The sequence below is a fragment of the Mercenaria mercenaria genome, unplaced genomic scaffold, assembly GCF_021730395.1.
Source record: "Mercenaria mercenaria strain notata unplaced genomic scaffold, MADL_Memer_1 contig_4733, whole genome shotgun sequence".
In the NCBI taxonomy this organism is placed as follows: domain Eukaryota; kingdom Metazoa; phylum Mollusca; class Bivalvia; order Venerida; family Veneridae; genus Mercenaria; species Mercenaria mercenaria.
Genome location: NW_026462984.1, coordinates 27410 through 47795, shown reverse-complemented (window position 1 = coordinate 47795; position 20386 = coordinate 27410). Strand labels below are relative to the sequence as shown.

The 20386-nt window shown below is 33.0% G+C and overlaps 1 protein-coding gene across 1 annotated transcript; it reads right to left on the bottom strand.

The window, feature by feature from the left end:
* Positions 1-2176: 2176 nt before the first annotated feature.
* LOC128554119 (uncharacterized) lies at positions 2177-19568 on the bottom strand. The gene is made up of 7 exons (XM_053535363.1): positions 19439-19568; positions 11496-11525; positions 10332-10541; positions 9755-9922; positions 9138-9278; positions 8447-8543; positions 2177-5252 (listed from the first exon to the last, which is right to left on the bottom strand). The coding sequence occupies exons 1-7, from the start codon at positions 19482-19484 to the stop codon at positions 5126-5128; spliced, it is 819 nt and encodes a 272-aa protein (XP_053391338.1). The 5' UTR covers positions 19485-19568; the 3' UTR covers positions 2177-5125.
* Positions 19569-20386: the final 818 nt, after the last annotated feature.

Here is a 20386-nt window from a genome sequence, read left to right as displayed (position 1 = left end):
TTTAGATTGCATTTCCAAGGACATTGCTAAGAGAGTTTTTGGGCTCGTTATTTGTTTGTCTGTTGTGGGTTTAATGCCTTTTTTCAACAATAGTGTAGTTACGTTACTGCGGCCAGTTACTGGATTCAGTATTAGTATTATCCTATTCTCCTCCAATAACTCAAGGCTTGCATTACTCATTAGAATTGTCAGTATTTATGTTTTAAAAAGATAAGTACATAACATTTACTTTGCACTGCAAATGCATATAATAAATTATATGTCAATGTCAAATATATTAATGATTTAAGTGTTCGTTAATTATACAATTCATGTTTTGAATTCAATACTAATTTTGCATGTCTACGTGGATTAATTTTAACACATTTTTACATGTTTGTGTTGACTGATTCAATACATGTTTTGCATATTTGTGTTTATCGATTTCGATAATTGTCTGGCATGACTATGTTTATACATTTTATTACTTGTTTTGCATGTTTGAGTTAGTTTACGTTGACAGATTCGTTGATGCATCCCAAAAGGTGAAAACATTTGAACAGTCGTAGTGTGACATATAAGCACTAGCTGCCATTATAGACAGATCCAAACACATGTAGAAGAATTCCATATATCACAAACTTGGATAACGATCTATTTGACAGTGAAACAAATGCCATAAATGTTCTTCCAATTCATTTTATTTGAACATATGATAGTATGAAGTATGAAGATAAACTCATTAAATACGATTTTCAGAACTAAGTCCGTATATGCAGTGACCAGGGAGATAACTCTTGAACTCTTGTCGTCTTAGATGATTTCGTGTCAAATTTGTCTGGAGAACTTGCCGAACGAGAAACTTAACATCAAGCTATATTCCAGCAACATCTTTCTAATATATTTTAAAATGTTTATTTATGATTTTCTTTCATAAATAACTTATTAACATATTCCTTAAAGTCACTGTCGATCAGGTATTTATTTTCGATGAATTTCACCGATATTAACTCGAGATAATAAAACAACTCTGTACAATCCTTTTGATCCAGGAAGCCAGCAGAGTACATTGGTTCATCCTTATTTATAATTTTAAGCCACCAGAAAATTATTATTGTACGGCGGGGCTCGCACTCCAATAAATAAGCAGTCACTTGATTTGTAATGCAAATGTATTAGAATGCTTCTTAAAACAAAACGTTCGAAATTATTAAAATCAATCAAAATAAAATTCTGGACTACTTCCAACTATCATTAGTTCAGTAAGACATAGTAATTTACGATTATCCGTGGTGTTTTATATGATTTCAAGTCTAAATTGTAGTTACCGAGTCATAGTAAATATTGAATCAATTTTTACTTTCAAGTGCAGTGTGTTCGAAATAAAAGACATGCGCAAAACATTCCACATTATATATACATGTTGCCTCAAACTTTTAAATTGCGAGCTATCTGTTGATATTTTCAAACCTTGTTTTGCCAATATTATGTAATTATTACGTCTGGTAAATGCTCTCGTTATAAGATAAAAACGAAAATGGAAACTCTACAGGTCGCTTAAAGGACACTACGTGATATAAGAAAATAATATAAAAAAAGTATTTAATACGGACTCGACTGACTCGACATGCAGTTAATTATAATAGCATGTTAAGATTTCAATGTGGCTAAATAAACTACACTGGAAGTAAGGTTCGGGTCTTTATGCAAATAGGTGCTAGGTCACTTGCTTACTTCAATATGCCTTCGAGTGCGGGAGGTCGTGGGTCCGATCCCCGGCCGCGTCATACCAAAGACGTAAAAAATGGTAATAGCTTGGCGCTCAGCATTAAGAGGGTAGTGCTAGGACTGGTCAGCCCAGTGTCAGTATAATGTGACTGGGTGGGGTATCATGTCACGTGTCTACGGCGTGATATTCCGGTGCGGCAGCACTATAAAGTTGGTCATTGTGCTCACTGCTACAAGTAGACACCGTCGTTTATATGACTGAAATATTGTTGAAAAAGACGTTAAACCCGAACACACACAACACACACACATACTTCAATATGAATGCACTTGATTCATTTCAATTTCTTTAACGACATTATTTCATTTGATCAATGTTTTATGACATTCGTTATACATTAACATTATACTAAATCTGTATAGAAATAAAAATATAAACAAGTACATATATCAACACACAGATTTCCACTTATCCGTGGCTTAGGAGTCCAGAACAATGTTTCATTTTACGTTAACAAACCAGTTAAACAAACGTATATAGCGACCAAATGCAACTCGACAATGGAGAAAGAGCCGTTCATTATATCATCGTAAGTCTGCTTCATGGCTTCCTCAAATAAAGAATTCAACGCCCCGAGCAAGGTTCAACTCGAATACGATGAGGGGCATGTATTTCGGACCTTTACTACTCGGCCAAGGAGGCCCAATTTTAAACTTTTGGAACAAAATCAACACTGTTTCACAAGCCGTTTCTATGATAATTTTCTTCTGTTAACAAAGTCAAACATCAACGATAAACCAAATTTTGCATGAATAAAGATTTTTAAAAAATTGTTTAACTTAGCTATGAACATGAATGTGACAGTGAAATATTTCAACAGGAACACTCTAAAGAAAACGAACGTTTGGATCTTGATAGAAGCAAAAGTACAAGGTTAATAGCCATAAAATGTTTTCGATTAATATAAATCTGTTTAAAAGAATAGGTCTCAAATAACTTTTTTCAGCAGTTGCTAGCAGGGCAACCAACTGCTAAAATCTAGTAGACCTGCTCAGATTTTAGTGGACCTCCAATTTTAGCACATAAATTGTCATGTTGTAGACGCCATAACTCCATATGACTCAAAGAAACAGGACATATTTCTTAAATAATTAAAATGGAAGAACACAATGACTGTATCGTATTTTCATTCACAATAGTTCGACAAGTAATTTGTATGCTTACTGCTGTAGCAATCTGATATCCTGAAAAGTAATTATTTTGAAAAGTGTCCCAAAATATGGACATAATAATCATCATCCAACCGACCCGTGTTAAAAGCGGAAAAAACATTAACAATTATCGGTAATTATTGTGTTGATAAACTAAGTAATTAGCCTTGTTTTCATAATCAATTAACAACCCCTCAACTAACAGAAGTGTGTCGGTTATTATGGCATCTGAAGTGGAGATCAAAGCGGTATAGTGGCCCGAGATTGTCATGGCATTACGTCATGTTTTCGCGCCACGTAACACATCACTTTATGATCGTACATCCTCGGTTCCTTTAAATGTGGAGAAGAAATCAATAAAAAAGTTTTTTTTTATATTTTTTATATTTTTTTAAGCGAATGTGCAATATCCCGAATAAACTGACATGTAAATGTTTCAAACGATAATATTGGATATCCTACCTCTGACCTATGTGCCCTCAAGGAATTTACATTATTGTTTGAGAATAATATCTGGCATAGTGTCGTGTCAAAAAATACATGTACAAAGATTCATTTAAAACGTTTTAAAAACCGCAACGACATCATACTGCTTTATTTTAAAACCAAATTTCTATTAACGTTCACGAGGTCACGTAACATATTCTGCCACCCTTACAGAAATCTGTTCGCCAAAAATCGTTTTACTCCATGTATTTAAATTGCTGCCACTTTTTCAATGTTTAAGTTTTTTTAATTGTGTTTTTTTGTACTTTCTGACCAAAAGTCTGATTTTTTTTACCATCATATGTAACATTTATTTACTTTAAGAAAGAAATAAAAAATCAAGATCGCGCATTTTGAAATTTTACTAATCATCATATGAAAATTAGATCGTTTTTAAAGAATGTTGCCTACATTTCTGTCGATATCTTAATGAAATTGTTATAGATTTCAATCTGTGTTAGTTCTCAAGCGGTGTTGAAAATTTGAAGCTATTATATTAAACATGTATGCACTACGCGCGTTTTTTTGTGTGTAAGTATCGATATACAAAACTAACGGCGATGTAAATGAGATATTACGGTATGGCGCACGTTCTCGTGGAATGGAAAGTTACCAGCATGACGTTTTGATTTCTTTACGATTCGCGGGTAAATTCCAGTCAATCCAGGTAATTTTTGTTGATGTAATTTCTGAATTAAAAACCACTCGCCTGATCGGTCGAGTATACAGCAAAGTCTGTTCGTCCTCGCCAACGCTAAAAACTGGTGAATGCCATACTTAAGGCAAAATCAACTTTCGTATTGTGAATTCGCCGATTTGGGTACGATATTTTACATTTTTTGCACTTTTAAATGTTTTTTTTAATTGCAGACCGTGAAAATTGGTTGACCGTCGGTCTACTCAACTTTTGATAGTTAGCGGACCTGCCGATATTTTGGTTGCGTCGTTCCAACGGTCCACCGCTAAGGTTGAGGCCTTAAAGAATGTACGGTAATAAACGTCATTTTCCTTATATGATATACATATTAATAAACATTTACAGTAGTGTCCCAAGGGAAGTACAATTAAAACTTGCTTTACAGACATCTCTATTAAGCAGCCAACCTATCTTAAGCAGCCAGTGTCTCATTTCCCTAAATGGTCATTCATTCTATAAATAACATGCGTTAAGCAGCCACATGCTGTAAGCAGCCACTTTTTCCCACTCCCTAGGCTGGCTGCTTAAGATTGATTTTACTGTATTTCTAATAATTTCCATTTATTTCTACTTATCACATGTTTGAAGTCGCAGGAATGTAATAAAGCCATTACATAAATATGAAAATACGCTAGTGTAATAAAGCTTTGACGTTGACGTCGTTTATAGTATAGGAGACGTTGTTCAAATTGACTTGTTTGTATAGTAAAAGAAAAGAAGAATTGTTGATGTTTCGACAGGAAAAGCAAACACGTGATAAAAAGTATTACATTCGTGACTTTCCATATTGAATTTATTAAACTAGTTGAAGAAAATGAAAAGTGACTAAATGCTCGGTAGAGCCTCGCATATTATCATTTTATTCAACTCGTTTAACAATTTCAACATGAAAAACTCTCATGTAATATCTTCTATTTAGATAAACATTAGAGTAAATTGATGAATTCCTTGTGCATGGGTTATCAAAGAGTAAGTATGAAAACTATTTCCTAAATGAATCAACAACATCTTCAACAGTCTGATTCAGCAGTTCTCACTTGAATGGAAGTTTTGCTTTATCGGTGGTAAACTGTTTTCACATGAATGGATACTCTTCTTCGCATTGTCATATGCTGGTATTACATTACATGCTGATACAACTGGACTGGAACTAAAGAATAAAATACAACAGCCATATAGATATGTACACATTCAAGTACATTTCAGAAATTTATCAAGATTTTACATGTTAATTTTACGATAATACATGCAGACTGGTGTGATAATATGAATATTTTTTTTATTGCGGATAAGATGACGCAAAATTGGGTAAAGTAATGGTCGCTTAAGTAGGTCATTTTACGTTTAAACAAACGGTGTCTCCTAAACTGAGGCGGGAACTGAATCGGACATGTTCCAAGATGACATTCAATATAAATTGAACGGTTTGAGCTATGTGTATGTTGAAAAATACGAGCTGATACCTTACTTACCTTTTGTTGATCTGACCCTCTACAGATATCTTTAGCCCTGATGTCTTAGTATCATATATTCACCCACCTTTTCCTAACTTCGTAAACCTAACTAAATTACTCCATTATTTTATCAAGCTGATGACCCAAATGACTCACACATCAAATAATATCTTCTATTCAAGTAAAATAGTCCTGCACACGGGGAAATGTTACAAATGACTGATTTAGTAAAACGACTATTTGTTATTAGTTTGATATTAGATATAATAGAAGTTCAAACTTAAATTCTATTCAAGAGAAAATGCAATAAGCTGAGTTGCAGCAAATGTAGAAAATAGAAATAATTAATCTACAAATATTACAACCTTAAATGTTTACGTTTCACACTAAAAAGGAAAAGAAGACACCCTTCAAATCAAAGTTGACTACTGATACCATTTTAACATCACTTTTATATTTAACATTCCATATAAGGCTGCATAGATGTGTAAAATAAACAGACTTATAAATTGTAGGGTAAAATTTAAATTTAACGTGTTCATTTTTCTTGATTCAAATTTACTAAAATAACAAAAGTGTATTTTCAAAAATTCTGTTCATCTATTATCTGCACTTTAATTTTAAGGCATCTCAGCACTTTAGATAAGACTAGAAGTAATAGCGTAACGTCATAAACCCGGATAACATAGAATAAAAACTTAGGCCCGACGTACGTAAAACATTATTTATGAGTTATTGGCAACATGTGAGTTCACAAACATGGCAAAGTAACTATCTTTCTCAAGATATAATATTTTAACAGAAATATTAACACTTGATATAATAATGCAGGATGTCTTAAAGTCATCTTTAAACTTGTGGATCTCTTTAATCATGGCTTTAACCCTCGAAAGCAAGCACGCAGACCCACAAATGTATATATGACATCACCACGAAATACATAATATGCCTATTTACGCTTCTTAGAAGTATTATGAAAATACACATAGTAGAACATTTCTTCTACGCGAAAATGTCAGCACAATTCTAGTAATTATCCTTTAGACTTCCAGTATGAAACTTTGCTTGAGCGCCCAACTTTTCGAAACAGTTTAGCAAAAACAAAAAGAACTACTCTCGACCTATCATTTGTATCGTCTAAATATTCTGATAATACCTTCATTGGTTTGAAAATCGGGGTTTAATAAAATTTCAGTAAAACGATCAAAACATGCAGAACTACTTTAAACAAAACCGCTTACTAATATTTAACCTCAGTGCAGGCGTTTATCAAGAGAGTATGCATTTATTACCAGATTAAAAAAGAAAACGAAAACGTCCACCAACAGCACGCGCTCACGAGAATCCCTTGGTTTGTACACGTCCCCCACCCTAATGCCCAAAACCGACAAAGATCAACGGTTTTATAGATTAAAGAATGTCAATTAAGGCACATCGTTGCGTAAGGTTGTGGAGTGCTGTTTTAAACGCGTTAGGGGCACGCAAGCCTCACACTTACCCCATCTTCAACTAGTTAGACACGACTGTGTTAATAAATAATTCCCCATTGAAATAATTATTCATAAGAGTGACAAAATGTCAGACTGTATACAGTAAATTGAATAAATAGGTTCAAGTTAGGAGAAATGTTCTACAGAGTTCACACTTGAATAGTCATGACACCATCTAATAGAGACTGTAAAGGGATCAATCACAAACCAAGCAATGTGCTTTACGATTTTCGTATCGTTTCCTTTTTTGATAATTTATTTTACAAATATTTGATTTAAAAAATCATCATGTTTAATATTCCGTAGTTTACAAACTACATTTTGTACATGCCTATAGTATACGGGCTGTGTAAGTTGAAGTGTTTAAAGTTTGTACTATAATTCTTTAAAAGTTTGGATGATCTGTGATATAAGTAAGTGAAAGCTTTCCGTAGTTTGTGATAGCTACAACCCTGATTCTACAACGTTTTTGTTACATAACGTTTTCAAAATCCCCTTTGGGCATACTTCATTTGCCTCTAAATTCAAAGCAGAATAAGTATGGCTCCACATTTTTGTCCTCAAAAGCAATGCAATACATATTAAAGCTACTGGTAAAAATGGTAAAAAATTGAAAACATTTGAATACATGACTCATACAACCTTATTATGAAATGATTAAGTCAAACTTATGTGATATTATTACAGAACATGTGTGACTATATCATTTCAGTCATTTCAGTTGTTTTAAATATCAATACGTCTGGTAAGGTATATGTATCATACACACACATGTATTAGTCGGTTCTGAAAAATATAGTATGCCAATAAGCCAAGTCACTTAAAAATTGGAAGTCTATACCAGTCGGTAAATGTTACAAACTAAGAATACCACATTTATATGCACCAGATGGAAAATACATTACATTAAATTAGATACGTTAAAACCATTACTCCTGGATTGTTACATGGTGTATGCATGTATAGTACATATCACATTTATTTTTCTTATCTATCTCCTTGATGATGCGATTGTTCAATACATCTTCCTAAAACCTTACAGAAATATGCCTAACTTCAGTACATATCATTTAATATGTCGTTAGGATAGATCTCAGTTCAGGGTTAAGTTGCCCAATCACTTTTATATTTTCCATGTTTATAATAACTGACTGAAAGCAAATTGTCAGTTTTTCTTGTATTTGTATTGTGTATGTGATAAACAGATTGTTAATTTAAATAAGTGTAGCTTCAATTAAGAGATTATTGAACTCGTTGCATAGGTGATATGATTCTCGCCGGAGATTCAAATTATATAATTTTATTCACTTCGTTCAATCAATACAGAACTGCAACCAGATGTAGCAAATTCTCAAAATATCTCTACCACTTTCTATAGTATATATTTATTGAGACATTACCTTCTGAGATGATAGATGAACATTACCAAGAATCCTATCGTTATCACCGAAATCACAAGAAATGTTGCCAGTACAATAACAGGTCCTGTGTTTTCACCTAAAAAACAAATAGTATTCTATAGATATTGTAAGTCGCTATATGATTCACATAAAATAATAACTTGACTTTCTAAAAATAATTTGTGGTTAACGCCATTTTACAACAGAAACTTTGTAATATATGGCGGTTGTTTACAAGAATTTATTTGTTAAATGCAAGTATCTGACATCTTACATAGTGCGTGCTAAGCGAATGCCATTAAACATATTGTCCTCTTTGAATTACAACAGCGATTTAAACCTGCGTCTCTAAGACCGGGAATCGTATGCTGAATCAGCTAAGCTATGTAACCAAGCACTTAACATTTTCCGCGAGGACAGAATTTTAAACTTTAAGTTAGGTTTAAAACATGTACTACTGACATACATTACATACAAGTTTATTGATTTTACAGGTTTAAACCTAAACCTCTTTATAACACTCTCTGTCTTAGTAAACGGTTATGACATTGATTATCAGATCAGTAAGATACAAAATGGTATTTATTGCATTATTATATCCACAGCAATCAAATAGATTACATAATGATATGAATACAGAATCGACACCAGGATGTTATAAAGATACATAAAACAGAATATACTTCAGTACCTTTGTATTGCTTTCCATCATGTTTGTCACCAGGCGAAGACTCTGATGCTGTTGTAGTTGGCGTAGGTGTTGTTGTTGTTGTTGTTGTAGTAGTAGTAGTAGTAGTTGTTGTTGTTGTTGTTTCAACATCTAGGTCAACATCTGTTTTTATATTAAAGTACTCGTCAAGAAAATGTAATGTTTAAAACAAAGAAGAAATTTAAAGTAGAGTTATCGTCTTAACATGTACTAGATAAAATTCATTAGGCAAACTAAATAATATTGTTTTACAATACCGCTTACACGATTATGTAATTGGGGTATTGTGCGGAGCTGAATAATAATTTCTACCTCATACATAAAATGATAATAATGATAAGAGTAATAATAATAACTATAATAATGATAATGATAATAATAACAAAATGATATATCAGAAAATTTTATTTTACTCTTTCTTCTACGGGTGCAATCAGTAACTTTCTAAAGTTGTCTATATATTGGCTGAGATATCAGTGACGTCGTTGATGATTTTATTTGCTTTTAAAGACAATCGCATAATGCACCCAACCAAATTGACTACTGGACAAAAAAGCACATGTGTATTTCAGCTTTTGTCAAACCATAATATCTCTTACCAAAACAGAATCTGCTATGACATGAAGAGTGCAGGTCCAAAAAGCAATATATCATAAAATATTCACAGTGCTTGATTCTTAGATTCAACAATTTTTCACAACAATTTCCAAACGTTCGAACGCAAGCTGATGCATCGACAACACCGTCTGATGGACTCGGTATACTCCCTGAAAATAAAGTTTAATTCTTCTGTCCCGCTTTGACAGGAGATCATTTTCTGTACTCGGTATATTTACTCAAATAAATAGAAATTATAACTTATCTGTCCGTTTTCGAATTATGTTACTGAAAAGAAAATTCTTGAATGAATATATAAAGTGAGTTGTAGTACCTTGAATTCAAACAAGAAGTTGACAACATGGAAAGATTTGAGTTTGCAATAAAACTGTATACCTTTATCCAAAGTAACAGTTTACAAACGTTCTTGTTAATGTACCCAACGTCTATAACTTCAGGGTTTACGCTTTCAGTTCAAAACATATTATTTACAACTTTTTAAAGGCTTCTGAAATTTCAACGTCAAACCTGTCAATAGACGTTTGTTGAGCAGTATCATTAAAGAACCAAAAGGCAAACCGTTTAGATATATCGGATCACTGGTCCCACATTTCCTGTGATCGACGCAGTAGTTCGTCATTTTATAACTACTACGGTACCATACACCGTGCCTAAGTGCAAACAGATCACAATATTTGGTATCATCTGTTGCGGAGGAGTAGTCAATTGAAGGATGCCTTGTGTAGACTGAATATGGTAACTCCCTGTTGTTTTTGAAGAGGCATGGTTCTAGAAATGAAGCATAATTAAATATGTTCGAACATGGTGACACATCTTTGGAGCTAAGAGTCAATGCAAAATTCTCTGATGTTGCGAATAATATTTATTTAAGGTTGTGTTTTATTGTCTTAAAATTCAATTTTCCTATCGTAGAAAGTATTTAGGCCTACACATTTGTAACAGTAGTTTTTTGGCCATAAACAGATAAAATGTAATTAACCATAGCCTCGATTACATTATTAATAAAAGATATAGTCAACAATAGGAGATACAATGGCTTACCATTGCCAAAATATCTTAACAAAACTTACTACTACGAAATAGTATAAAATGCAATAAACCTTATAAGTATATGAGGTAACTTCTAGCTGTAAGCATTGTTAAGAAGTTTTTTCTTGGCATTACATTAAGTGTCCTGTATCTTTTTTCTTTGTAATATAATGTTTCTTCTTCTCCTCTATTCCGAGAGTTAAAGTCCTTTCAAGAAATGTATAGGTTTTATACAGATTCACCAAAAACACTATACTTCACCTTAATTGATTAATTATTTGAGCTTTGCCATGAGAAAACCAACGTAGTGGCGCAGTCTGGTCAGGATCCATGCTGTTATAATAATAATAATAAATGATAATAATAAAATCTTTATTTATTTAACGAAGGTAACATACAAAGTGTACATAACATGAAAATGAAACGTAAACTTATTTTCAGTATGACCTTCAGTTAACAACAATAACAATACACATGTATATATATGTTCGCTTTCAAAGCCTATTGCAATTAGAGAAACTGTTAGCGAACAGCATGGATCCTGACCAGACTGCGCGGATGCACAGGCTGGTCTAGATCCATGCTGGTCGCAAAGCCACTATGTTGGTTTTCCCATGGCACGGCTCATTTAATTTACGATAATAATATTAAGTACATCGTATAGTATTTTAAATAAAAAGGTCTCTTACTCACCTAAGTCAGAAAAATCACAGAGACCGTAACCTGAAAGATAAATACAACTCAATCTGATAGGTAACGAACTGTTCTTAAAGTATTTAATTCAAATTATAACTTCAAAAAATATTATAATTTCATTCATACATTGTAGAAGCATGAGTCAATATAATACTATTGTGACAATATGTCATGTTAATTCATAGTAAGGGTTTTAAAAAGTATTCAAAATGCATATACAAAATTATGTGTCCTGAGCACACCTGAGTGTTTATGACCATGGCGAAACGCAACATTTACTTGTGGGAACTGGAATGGGGGTAGTACACTTGAAAATTTCGCAAAAGTGCGTTGATATCCGTGCGAGAAAAATCATAAAAATACAATTTTTAGAACTGACAGAGGAGAGTAGAGTGAATGCATTTTAATTACACATATTTAGCACTTCGTTGTTTGGCATTTCCGGCATGTCAATTACGTCTGTTTTATGATATAAACAAGTAAAGTAAATAAAAATCAAATTTTGATGCAGAAATGACCAACATTTTTCACCAAGTCGGACCTGTCACATATTATCTTTGAATTACTGACTTTAAACGCATATTTCGCATTATTTTTTTTTTTTCAAATTTGAGCTGAATCTAGATGGATAACCACTTTCGTATTGACTGACTTCCGATACCTATGGTACGATTTGAGACCTAAATTTTTAAGGAAGTAAGAATATAAGCATTTATTTTAAGAAAGAATTACAATACATCTCACAAAATATATCTACCTTATTATTTAGAAAACGTACCGGGTCAAAATACGAAACTGAACCTACCACTTTAGTCCGTCTACCTATTTTTTTTTCAACGATAGGCGGAGTCACAAATATTATTAGTTATAAAAGTTTTTGACGTAATAAACGGTGGGCAAATAGCCTACTGACATTCATATACTACAGATTTGCGCATTTGGTCTCAATAGCAACGATTTTTCTAAGGTTTACAAATATTACTTTTTTTTTCAATTCCCACTTAATCCGAACCTTGTTTTACGTGCGTTTCCATAAAAGACGTGGAAACATACGAAGATAACAATCGGTTTGCATTTTTTTTTTTTTGGGGGGGGGGGGGGGGGGGGGGGGGGGGGTGGAAGAAATTGGACATGCATTTTATGGAATTAAAAATGTTTTAAGGAAATTTACAGCTAGTTTTGAGTTTCTCGAGTAAGAACTTGGACCGTAAAGGATAACTGAAGTTAAACTGGTATATTCGTTGAATCTTATATCTCAGCTGTACTTTTAGCCTGAACACGGAAGTAGAGTGAATGTGTCATGATGTGCATATAACGTGGAAATCTAGGAAAATCAATGTTAGATGTCAGGTCATCTAAGTGAAATCAGATGATGTTATTCAACTTGCTGTGGCTGCATTGAACTAGAAGTCATTTCAGAAACAGAATTGAGGAATCATTAGAGAAATGTAGATATTTCAGAATACGGCATATGTTTTAAGACATACCGCATGTTTAGTGTTCAACCCGTTTACAGTTGGACACTACGCTTCCCTCTTTGATTGTGTCTGACGGAAGAGGGGGAGGACTCTATGATAAGCAGTTTTTAAATCCTACCAGGACTGAACTGTTTTGATATTTGTCTTATGGCCTGTTTCGTCGGGCCCTTAAGGGTGTTTCTCTTGTTGCTCTGTCTTCTGAAAAGGCATTGAGTACATACGTTTTTGGTTCTTAAGGTTTGTTTTTTATATATTTACACACGAGCATTTTTGTGTTTTACATGCCATGCCTTTTTGTTTCCATTACGTGTGTAAGAGATTCACCGGAGGGGATTACTTTTATTTACACTGTCCCATGTCTTTGGAACATGGTGGGGTTAAGAGTGGGTTAGGTGCACATTAACCGGTTTAAGCTCCCCGTGGTGTTTTTGCCACTGACCGTTCCAAGGCGGTGCTCCACTGTTTTCCTTTTTTGTTCGTTTCGTCTTATGTGTTGCTTGTGTGCGTGTGTGTTGTTCTTTTTTGTCCTTATGTGTTGGCTTTGGTGTGGTGTGTGTGTGTGTGGGTGCACGCGTCTGCGTGCTGGGGTTTCGTTTTGAGGAGGCTACTTTTTTGGTGTGTGGCATTCCCTGTTTGATATTTTTCTTTGTTTTTTAAAATATTTCTTTGAGTGGGTCAATAGCTATTCACCGCTAATATTTAAATGATTACTACCGAATATAAACTTAGCTATCATAGCTAACACCCGAATATAAACTTAGCTATTCATACATAGCTAATATTTAAATGATAACACACAACTATCAATAAAGAGTAGTGTCTAGCCGTCCATTGACTGGAAGTTTAGCCTGTGTTCTAGCCGCCAAGTAACCGGACACATAGCCTGACCAATAGGGGTTTTCTAGCCGTCTGATAACAAATTTATGGATGACTTATGTATTATTATGTTAAAATATTTTACTGTAACTAAAATTAATTAAGATAATAATGTGATACGTTCATCTAATTTATATTTTTGTGTACAAATTGTGCTGCTAATAGTTTTCTATTATTGATTAAAAGCGTTCCATTTGTGATGTTGTTGTTATGTGGAGAAATTTGACAAATACAAGGTTCAAAATAATATAAAGGTTAATGCCAATCACTGTAAAATTTGATTAATTTCATAATATATCTATGCACTTCAGTCGCATTTGAAACTATGTTTACTTCGTGTGATCTTTGAAATAAGATATTCTTTTTATATTTCATTGCAGGTATGTAAAGCCAATGATGATGATACCTACTGGTCAATCACTGCCAGAGAATAACCTATTCAGAGAAAGATGGCACCTTTTACACATATGGATCGAATGGAACATTGTTTTTCAAGACGCTACATAAACTCTGACACAGAGAATATGGCACCTTTCACACATATGGATTGGAACATTTTGCTAATATGCAACAAAAACTCTGACACCGACCTACATTACGACCAGTAGGACAATTAAGGTGTCATAAATTACACCATGTTAAAAACTCTTGTCTTCGGTATTGCTGAAGCCAGTCAGATTTTGGATTTAATAAATGTATTTCATAAAGTCACTTACGAGACAGTTACTGTTGTCAATTTAACTGTGTCATATGACATAAGCCCTGCTAAGTCAATACTAACACTAAGTCTTGTGAACAAACATATTTATTGCTTTGACTTTAAGACTAGATTTTTGTCGAAAAAATGCATAATTTTGGACTCGCGCAATATTATTCTGAGAAAGAACAAATTCATATTTCTGGATGCAAAGCTTATTTTCATTACATACACATAGTTAGATCTAATCTTAAAATTATTCTGGTAAATGAAATAAATGCTTCTTTAACCAAAGTAAAATTAAAAAATTTGATGTTAAAAGATCGAAACAGTAATGTTACAAATGACGTCACGTACCCGTTAAGAAAATTGCATGCCAGTACAGTAAAACCTGATTAAGCGGTCACCTCTAATAGGCAGTCATTCTGTCTTAAGCTCGTGTCACTTGGAAGAATATACATATGAGTATGTAATTCAGGTATTGATGTTTTTAAGCTTCAGTTTCATTTGTCGGTTTGTAATTTCATTACTTTTCAAATATTTCACATCATTTTAAAATACTTGAGTTGAAGTTGTAGAAACTTTTATTCCAGATTTCAGAATTTTAACACTTTTAGACTGATGTATTAGACTTATTTCCATGTTGAGTGATTCTAAACAGATATTTATGTCGGAACAATGCCGAATTACCTGACAATATATAATCACACGGAAATGGCTGTCATGATATGTCTTAAAACAATGACACGGTTGTAAATGATAATGATGATAATTATTGTTTGAACTAACTGTAAAATTAATTAGTATTTCTTATTATTGATTTATTTGAAATTTACAACATTTACGCAGAGCACTGGAATACACCTCGCGGCTAGTCAAAGTAATTCGACGTTCAGATTTTTTAATTCTAAATGTCAAAACTTTGAAGGACCAAAATAATGGAGGGATAAATCACAGTCATGTAAAGTTATTTGTTTTACCGTTTGCGCATATTGGCGTGTAGACACGGTAAATGTTAATCGTGTACAGTGCATACATAGGTTAAAATCACCAGAATTTTTTTAATTTTAGATATTATTTGATATTTTTTACATAAATCAATGAGAAAATTGAATCCACTTTCGATACATGTAAGTGTTTGACGCGAGTGGGGATATTGCCCATATATAAAAATTATCTCAATATTTCCTAGGATTGCGTCAGATTTGCTGGACTAACCTCGCAGCAAGTGCTGGTTTAACCACTCTGCTGTTGAATTAATTTGGTATTTTAAATTCGTTTTTAAGGAAAACTCCTGTTTGTTTGGGTTTTTTATTTTGCTGTTATTTCATTTTTTATCTATTTTTTGTTGTTGTCAATGTTGTTTTTTTTTGGCTCCATTGAAATTTGCTTACTATGTTGTTATTGTTTATTAGAAAAAAATCAAGTGATATCATGTAGTTATTTGAGTGTGTAATGAGAGTAATTCATTTTGTTTATTTAATTATTCGATGCAGACTAAGCAGAATAACTCCATGATTGATATAAAGCCATCAAGAAGGGTAATTATTGAATTCTAATGTAAATTGAAAAATGGTCTTGCGCAACGGCCAATCAAAATCAATATTCACTTTCCGTATATACCGTCTGTGTAGAGGGACCCGCTGAAGGGATAATTAGCTCACGGGATATAGGTTTTATATAACGTGCATGTTAACCAATGAAAATCTGAGAAATTCATTTGCAGTATTATAAACTATAATATTGCATTTGTTGTCCAGAAAAATTGTGATACTAGTTATATTCATATTACAACATTGTTCATGTACCATCATTTTCTGGGGAATCAGTGGGTCTTATGATATAGCACTAATATTAGTTTAGATACGTAACCCTTGATCTGATATAACTTAATTTTTACGGTCATTACTGCAGTGTAAGAATTGTAGTATATATGTTCCTTTAAGCTGAGCTTACTATTTTGTATTGCTTTTGATAATATACTTATATTTCTACCTAATATATGTTTTAATATTCGAAACTATTACAAGTATTACGATCTATACTCAAGGTAAAGTTCGGAGTCAGTATTTCCTCAATACGGCATTCTGTTTATTATAACATAGAGGAGATTCAAATAATAAACTTCACAGAAAATAAATGTTATTTCCCAATGCGATTTATAATTGAGTTGCTTCCATCAAAATAAACATCTTTGATACTGGTACTTAGTGAATTGCCTTTTTACACTTGTTGACGGTTCAAGTGGGAATATTTATATGGAAAAAAGCAAACAAAGCGCGTTTTTTATGTGTTTGTTAACTTACTCAGGAGACTATCAGGCGAATACGACAAATGAATAGAATCCAATGAAATGTATTGATATATAAATCTTGATGACTTGAATGTATTCTAGAATCTAGCAAAATCTTAAAACGTAGTTACTTTAATGTTAGGTTTAAATTTCATAGAGCATTCACATGTACAACGAACATTAGATTGGTTTATTGTATTACAGAGTTTTATAAATTTTCTATGACTTGACAAAAGGCCTGGCGTTTATATTTACTTTATATAAAAATTGTTAAATCTAGCAAATGTTTTTGTCATACGGAAGTATAAAAGATATGCTTGCCAATAGATACTGGCATTGATTAAAGTATTCAAGTCATCGATTAAACTTACTATTTGTACACTGAGAAAAGTTAAAATGAGAATAGACAACTAAACATAACTAATGAACAATTTTCTGATAAGTTTTTGAAATGAAGACCATGCTGACTGTTTTAATATTTGTGACATCATAGTATTGTATGAAAAATCCTTTTAGATTAATCTTAAAAGGCAGTAACAAATTATGAACATCGCTGCTAACATTTAAACCTAAACAACGCTACAAACATTATTTTTTGCACTCTATTGCGTCCTTGAATCATAGAATGATATGCAAAATAAAAATGAGACAAATCGCTATGTAGTTCAATTTGGAGACGAATCTGTAATTTGTTTAATGCAAATATTGTTTCAAGTCTAAAATATCAAATTGATAACTGTAACTTTTACTCGATACTTTTAGCAGCATATTGCGTATATTTCCCCTGCATGTAATCAAATATGACTTAGCATTTAAGGATACATAGAAGTTGCTGTCAGGAAAAAAACGTTTCAGCAAACGACAGTCTTGGACAGATATATGTGACCATGCTTTTGTAAGAAGAAAAAAACAAAATCTATTCATTAAAGTGTGGGAATAGCTCAACTGGTGTGATAATTTATCTGATATCGATGTGTTATATTGTTTATATTGACCAGACAATTGTTTCTGATAAAATTTATAGGAGACACAAGCGTTTATTTAATTGTATTTTGATCGGTTTGAACCAATATATTATATATTTGAAGCAGTTTCACAATTACTTACAATACATTGTGTTAATGTTATAATTTAAAACAAGAATGGATTCATAGGGATCTAAACATATTAATACTAGTCTAAAAGTAGAACTTATTTCTTCCTAGCGAATCGTAAATAGTAGCTTTTGTTGAAAAACTGCAAAAATACTGATTTTGATGTAATTTAAATTACAACATACAGTGACGATTCTTTTTTATGCTTGATTTGTACTTGTAAACTGGCAAAAAAGAACAATTTCTTGAACAAGCAGTAAAAATAGTTCTGATCCGTATGTCAATAATATAACTTTTAGATTTTCTAATTTGCTAAATTCTGATGTTTCTGGTATAAAATTGCTAGGATAGATCCAGTGAAAGACAAACACTCTGAGATGACTTTATTTATATTCACTCATGGTAATATATCAATTCAACGCGAGGATATGTTTATTTGTTAAGTTAACTCGTTCAAGTTATTTAAAGAAGAATAAAAGGTATGCGAATTTAATCGAATAACCCTTGATGCCTTTTGCCAGCAGTACTAAAAACAAAGAAAAATATCAAACAGGGAATGCCACGCACCAAAAGCGCAGCCTCCTCAAAACGAACCCCCAGCACGCAAACGCGTGCACCACACACACACACACTCAAAGCTTACACATCAGACAAAACGAACAACACACACACACACTCAAAGCCAACACATAAGGACAAAACGAATAATAAGCATACACACACGCGCGCACACAAAAACAACACACAAGGACCCAAAAGACAAACAAAGGAACACATGGGGCACCGCTTGGAACGGTCAGTGGCAAAAACACAACTGGGGAGCTAAAACCGGTTTTTGGTGCGCACCCAACCTCACTCTTACCCCCACCAGCTCCAAAGACATGGGACGTGTAAAAAAAAAGTAATCCCCTCCAGGTGAATCTCTAACACACGTAATGGAAACAAAATGGCATGGCATGTAAAACACAAAATGCTCGTGTATAAATATATAAAAGCAAACCTTAAGAACCAAAAACGTATGTAAATCAATGCCTTTTCAGAAGACAGAGCAACAAGAGAAACACCCTTAAGGGCCCGACGAAACAGGCAGAAGACAAATACAAAACAGTTCAGTCCTGGTAGGATTTAAAAACTGCTCATCATAGAGTCCTCCCCCTCTTCCGTCAGACACAATCAAAGAGGGAAGCGTAGTGTCCAACTGTAAACGGGTTGAACACTAAACATGCGGTATGTCTCAAAACAGTTGGGTCGTAACCTCTTTTAATAAAAAGTTTGATAAACTTTTCCAAATACATTTGGAAATTACCCTGACCCAAGATCTTACGAAGTTTGTAAACCACATCCCCATAAAAAACGGGTTTAGAAATACCTTTTCGCAGAAGTGTAAAACAGCGTATGATTTCCTTCAAGCTGTCTATACAAGACTATTTATTTGTAAATTCACAGCGCTTAATATGTACGCCAACAATAATTAGTCAAATATATAAAGCTAAAGTATTTACCTCCGTCCATAAATGCAACGAACAAAACCCAAAATATGGTTTTCATATTTTTACATCCATGACATACAGTCAATAAATAGTTTAATATGTAAACGCCTGCTCTAATACCTGTGCAACTGTTTTAAAGTAAACATCGCGTGTCGCGTATTAGGTATTTATTGTGTCAACAAATCAAATCCTCATATTTGAATAGGACAATGACGCTTATGCAATTATCAGATCAATATATGTTCAATGTACTATCCATCAAGTTTACCTCATTTCGATTAACAAAAAAGCATCAATTGATACTGCATGCAGTTACTGCATGCAGTTAAGCATTCAAGGAATAAGTTGCAAAATTAAACTCAATATTAGTTCAGTTTGAGTTCCTGTTACTAGTAACTTGTCGGGTATTAATGCGACAAATGTCTTATTTATAAATGACCATAGAGTACATACTGCTAATAGAAGTAACGCAGCATTTTTAAACTTAAATGTTACAAAAATATTGGCAGTTACCAGCTTTAGCGGTTGACTAATTGGCGGATATTATTTTGACGCAAAATATCTAGATCGCTATTAGCGCCATGATACACTACCGCCAGATTTAAAGGTTATGAAGTATCATGTGACCATAAAAATTACAGACTATATTATGACAAGTTTCAGAATCGTGATTTAGTAAGCATAGATGGAAAAAATAGTGATGGCGTGTTAATTCAACAATCCAGCTCAATATTATTTTGTCTAGCTGTGTCATATTTGATTTTTTAATATCTTCGATGAACGTATAATTGTTGTGTATAAATCAAAACTTGTATTGAAAATACAGACTACTGTAGGCGTACATTTATTAGCGCGGCAAAAGTTAAGCGCAGACGCAATTTTTGGTGAAATATCTATTTAATGCGTGGACGTGAATTTGCGCTTTTGCGAGACCGCTAATTTATAATTTTAGCGCTGTCC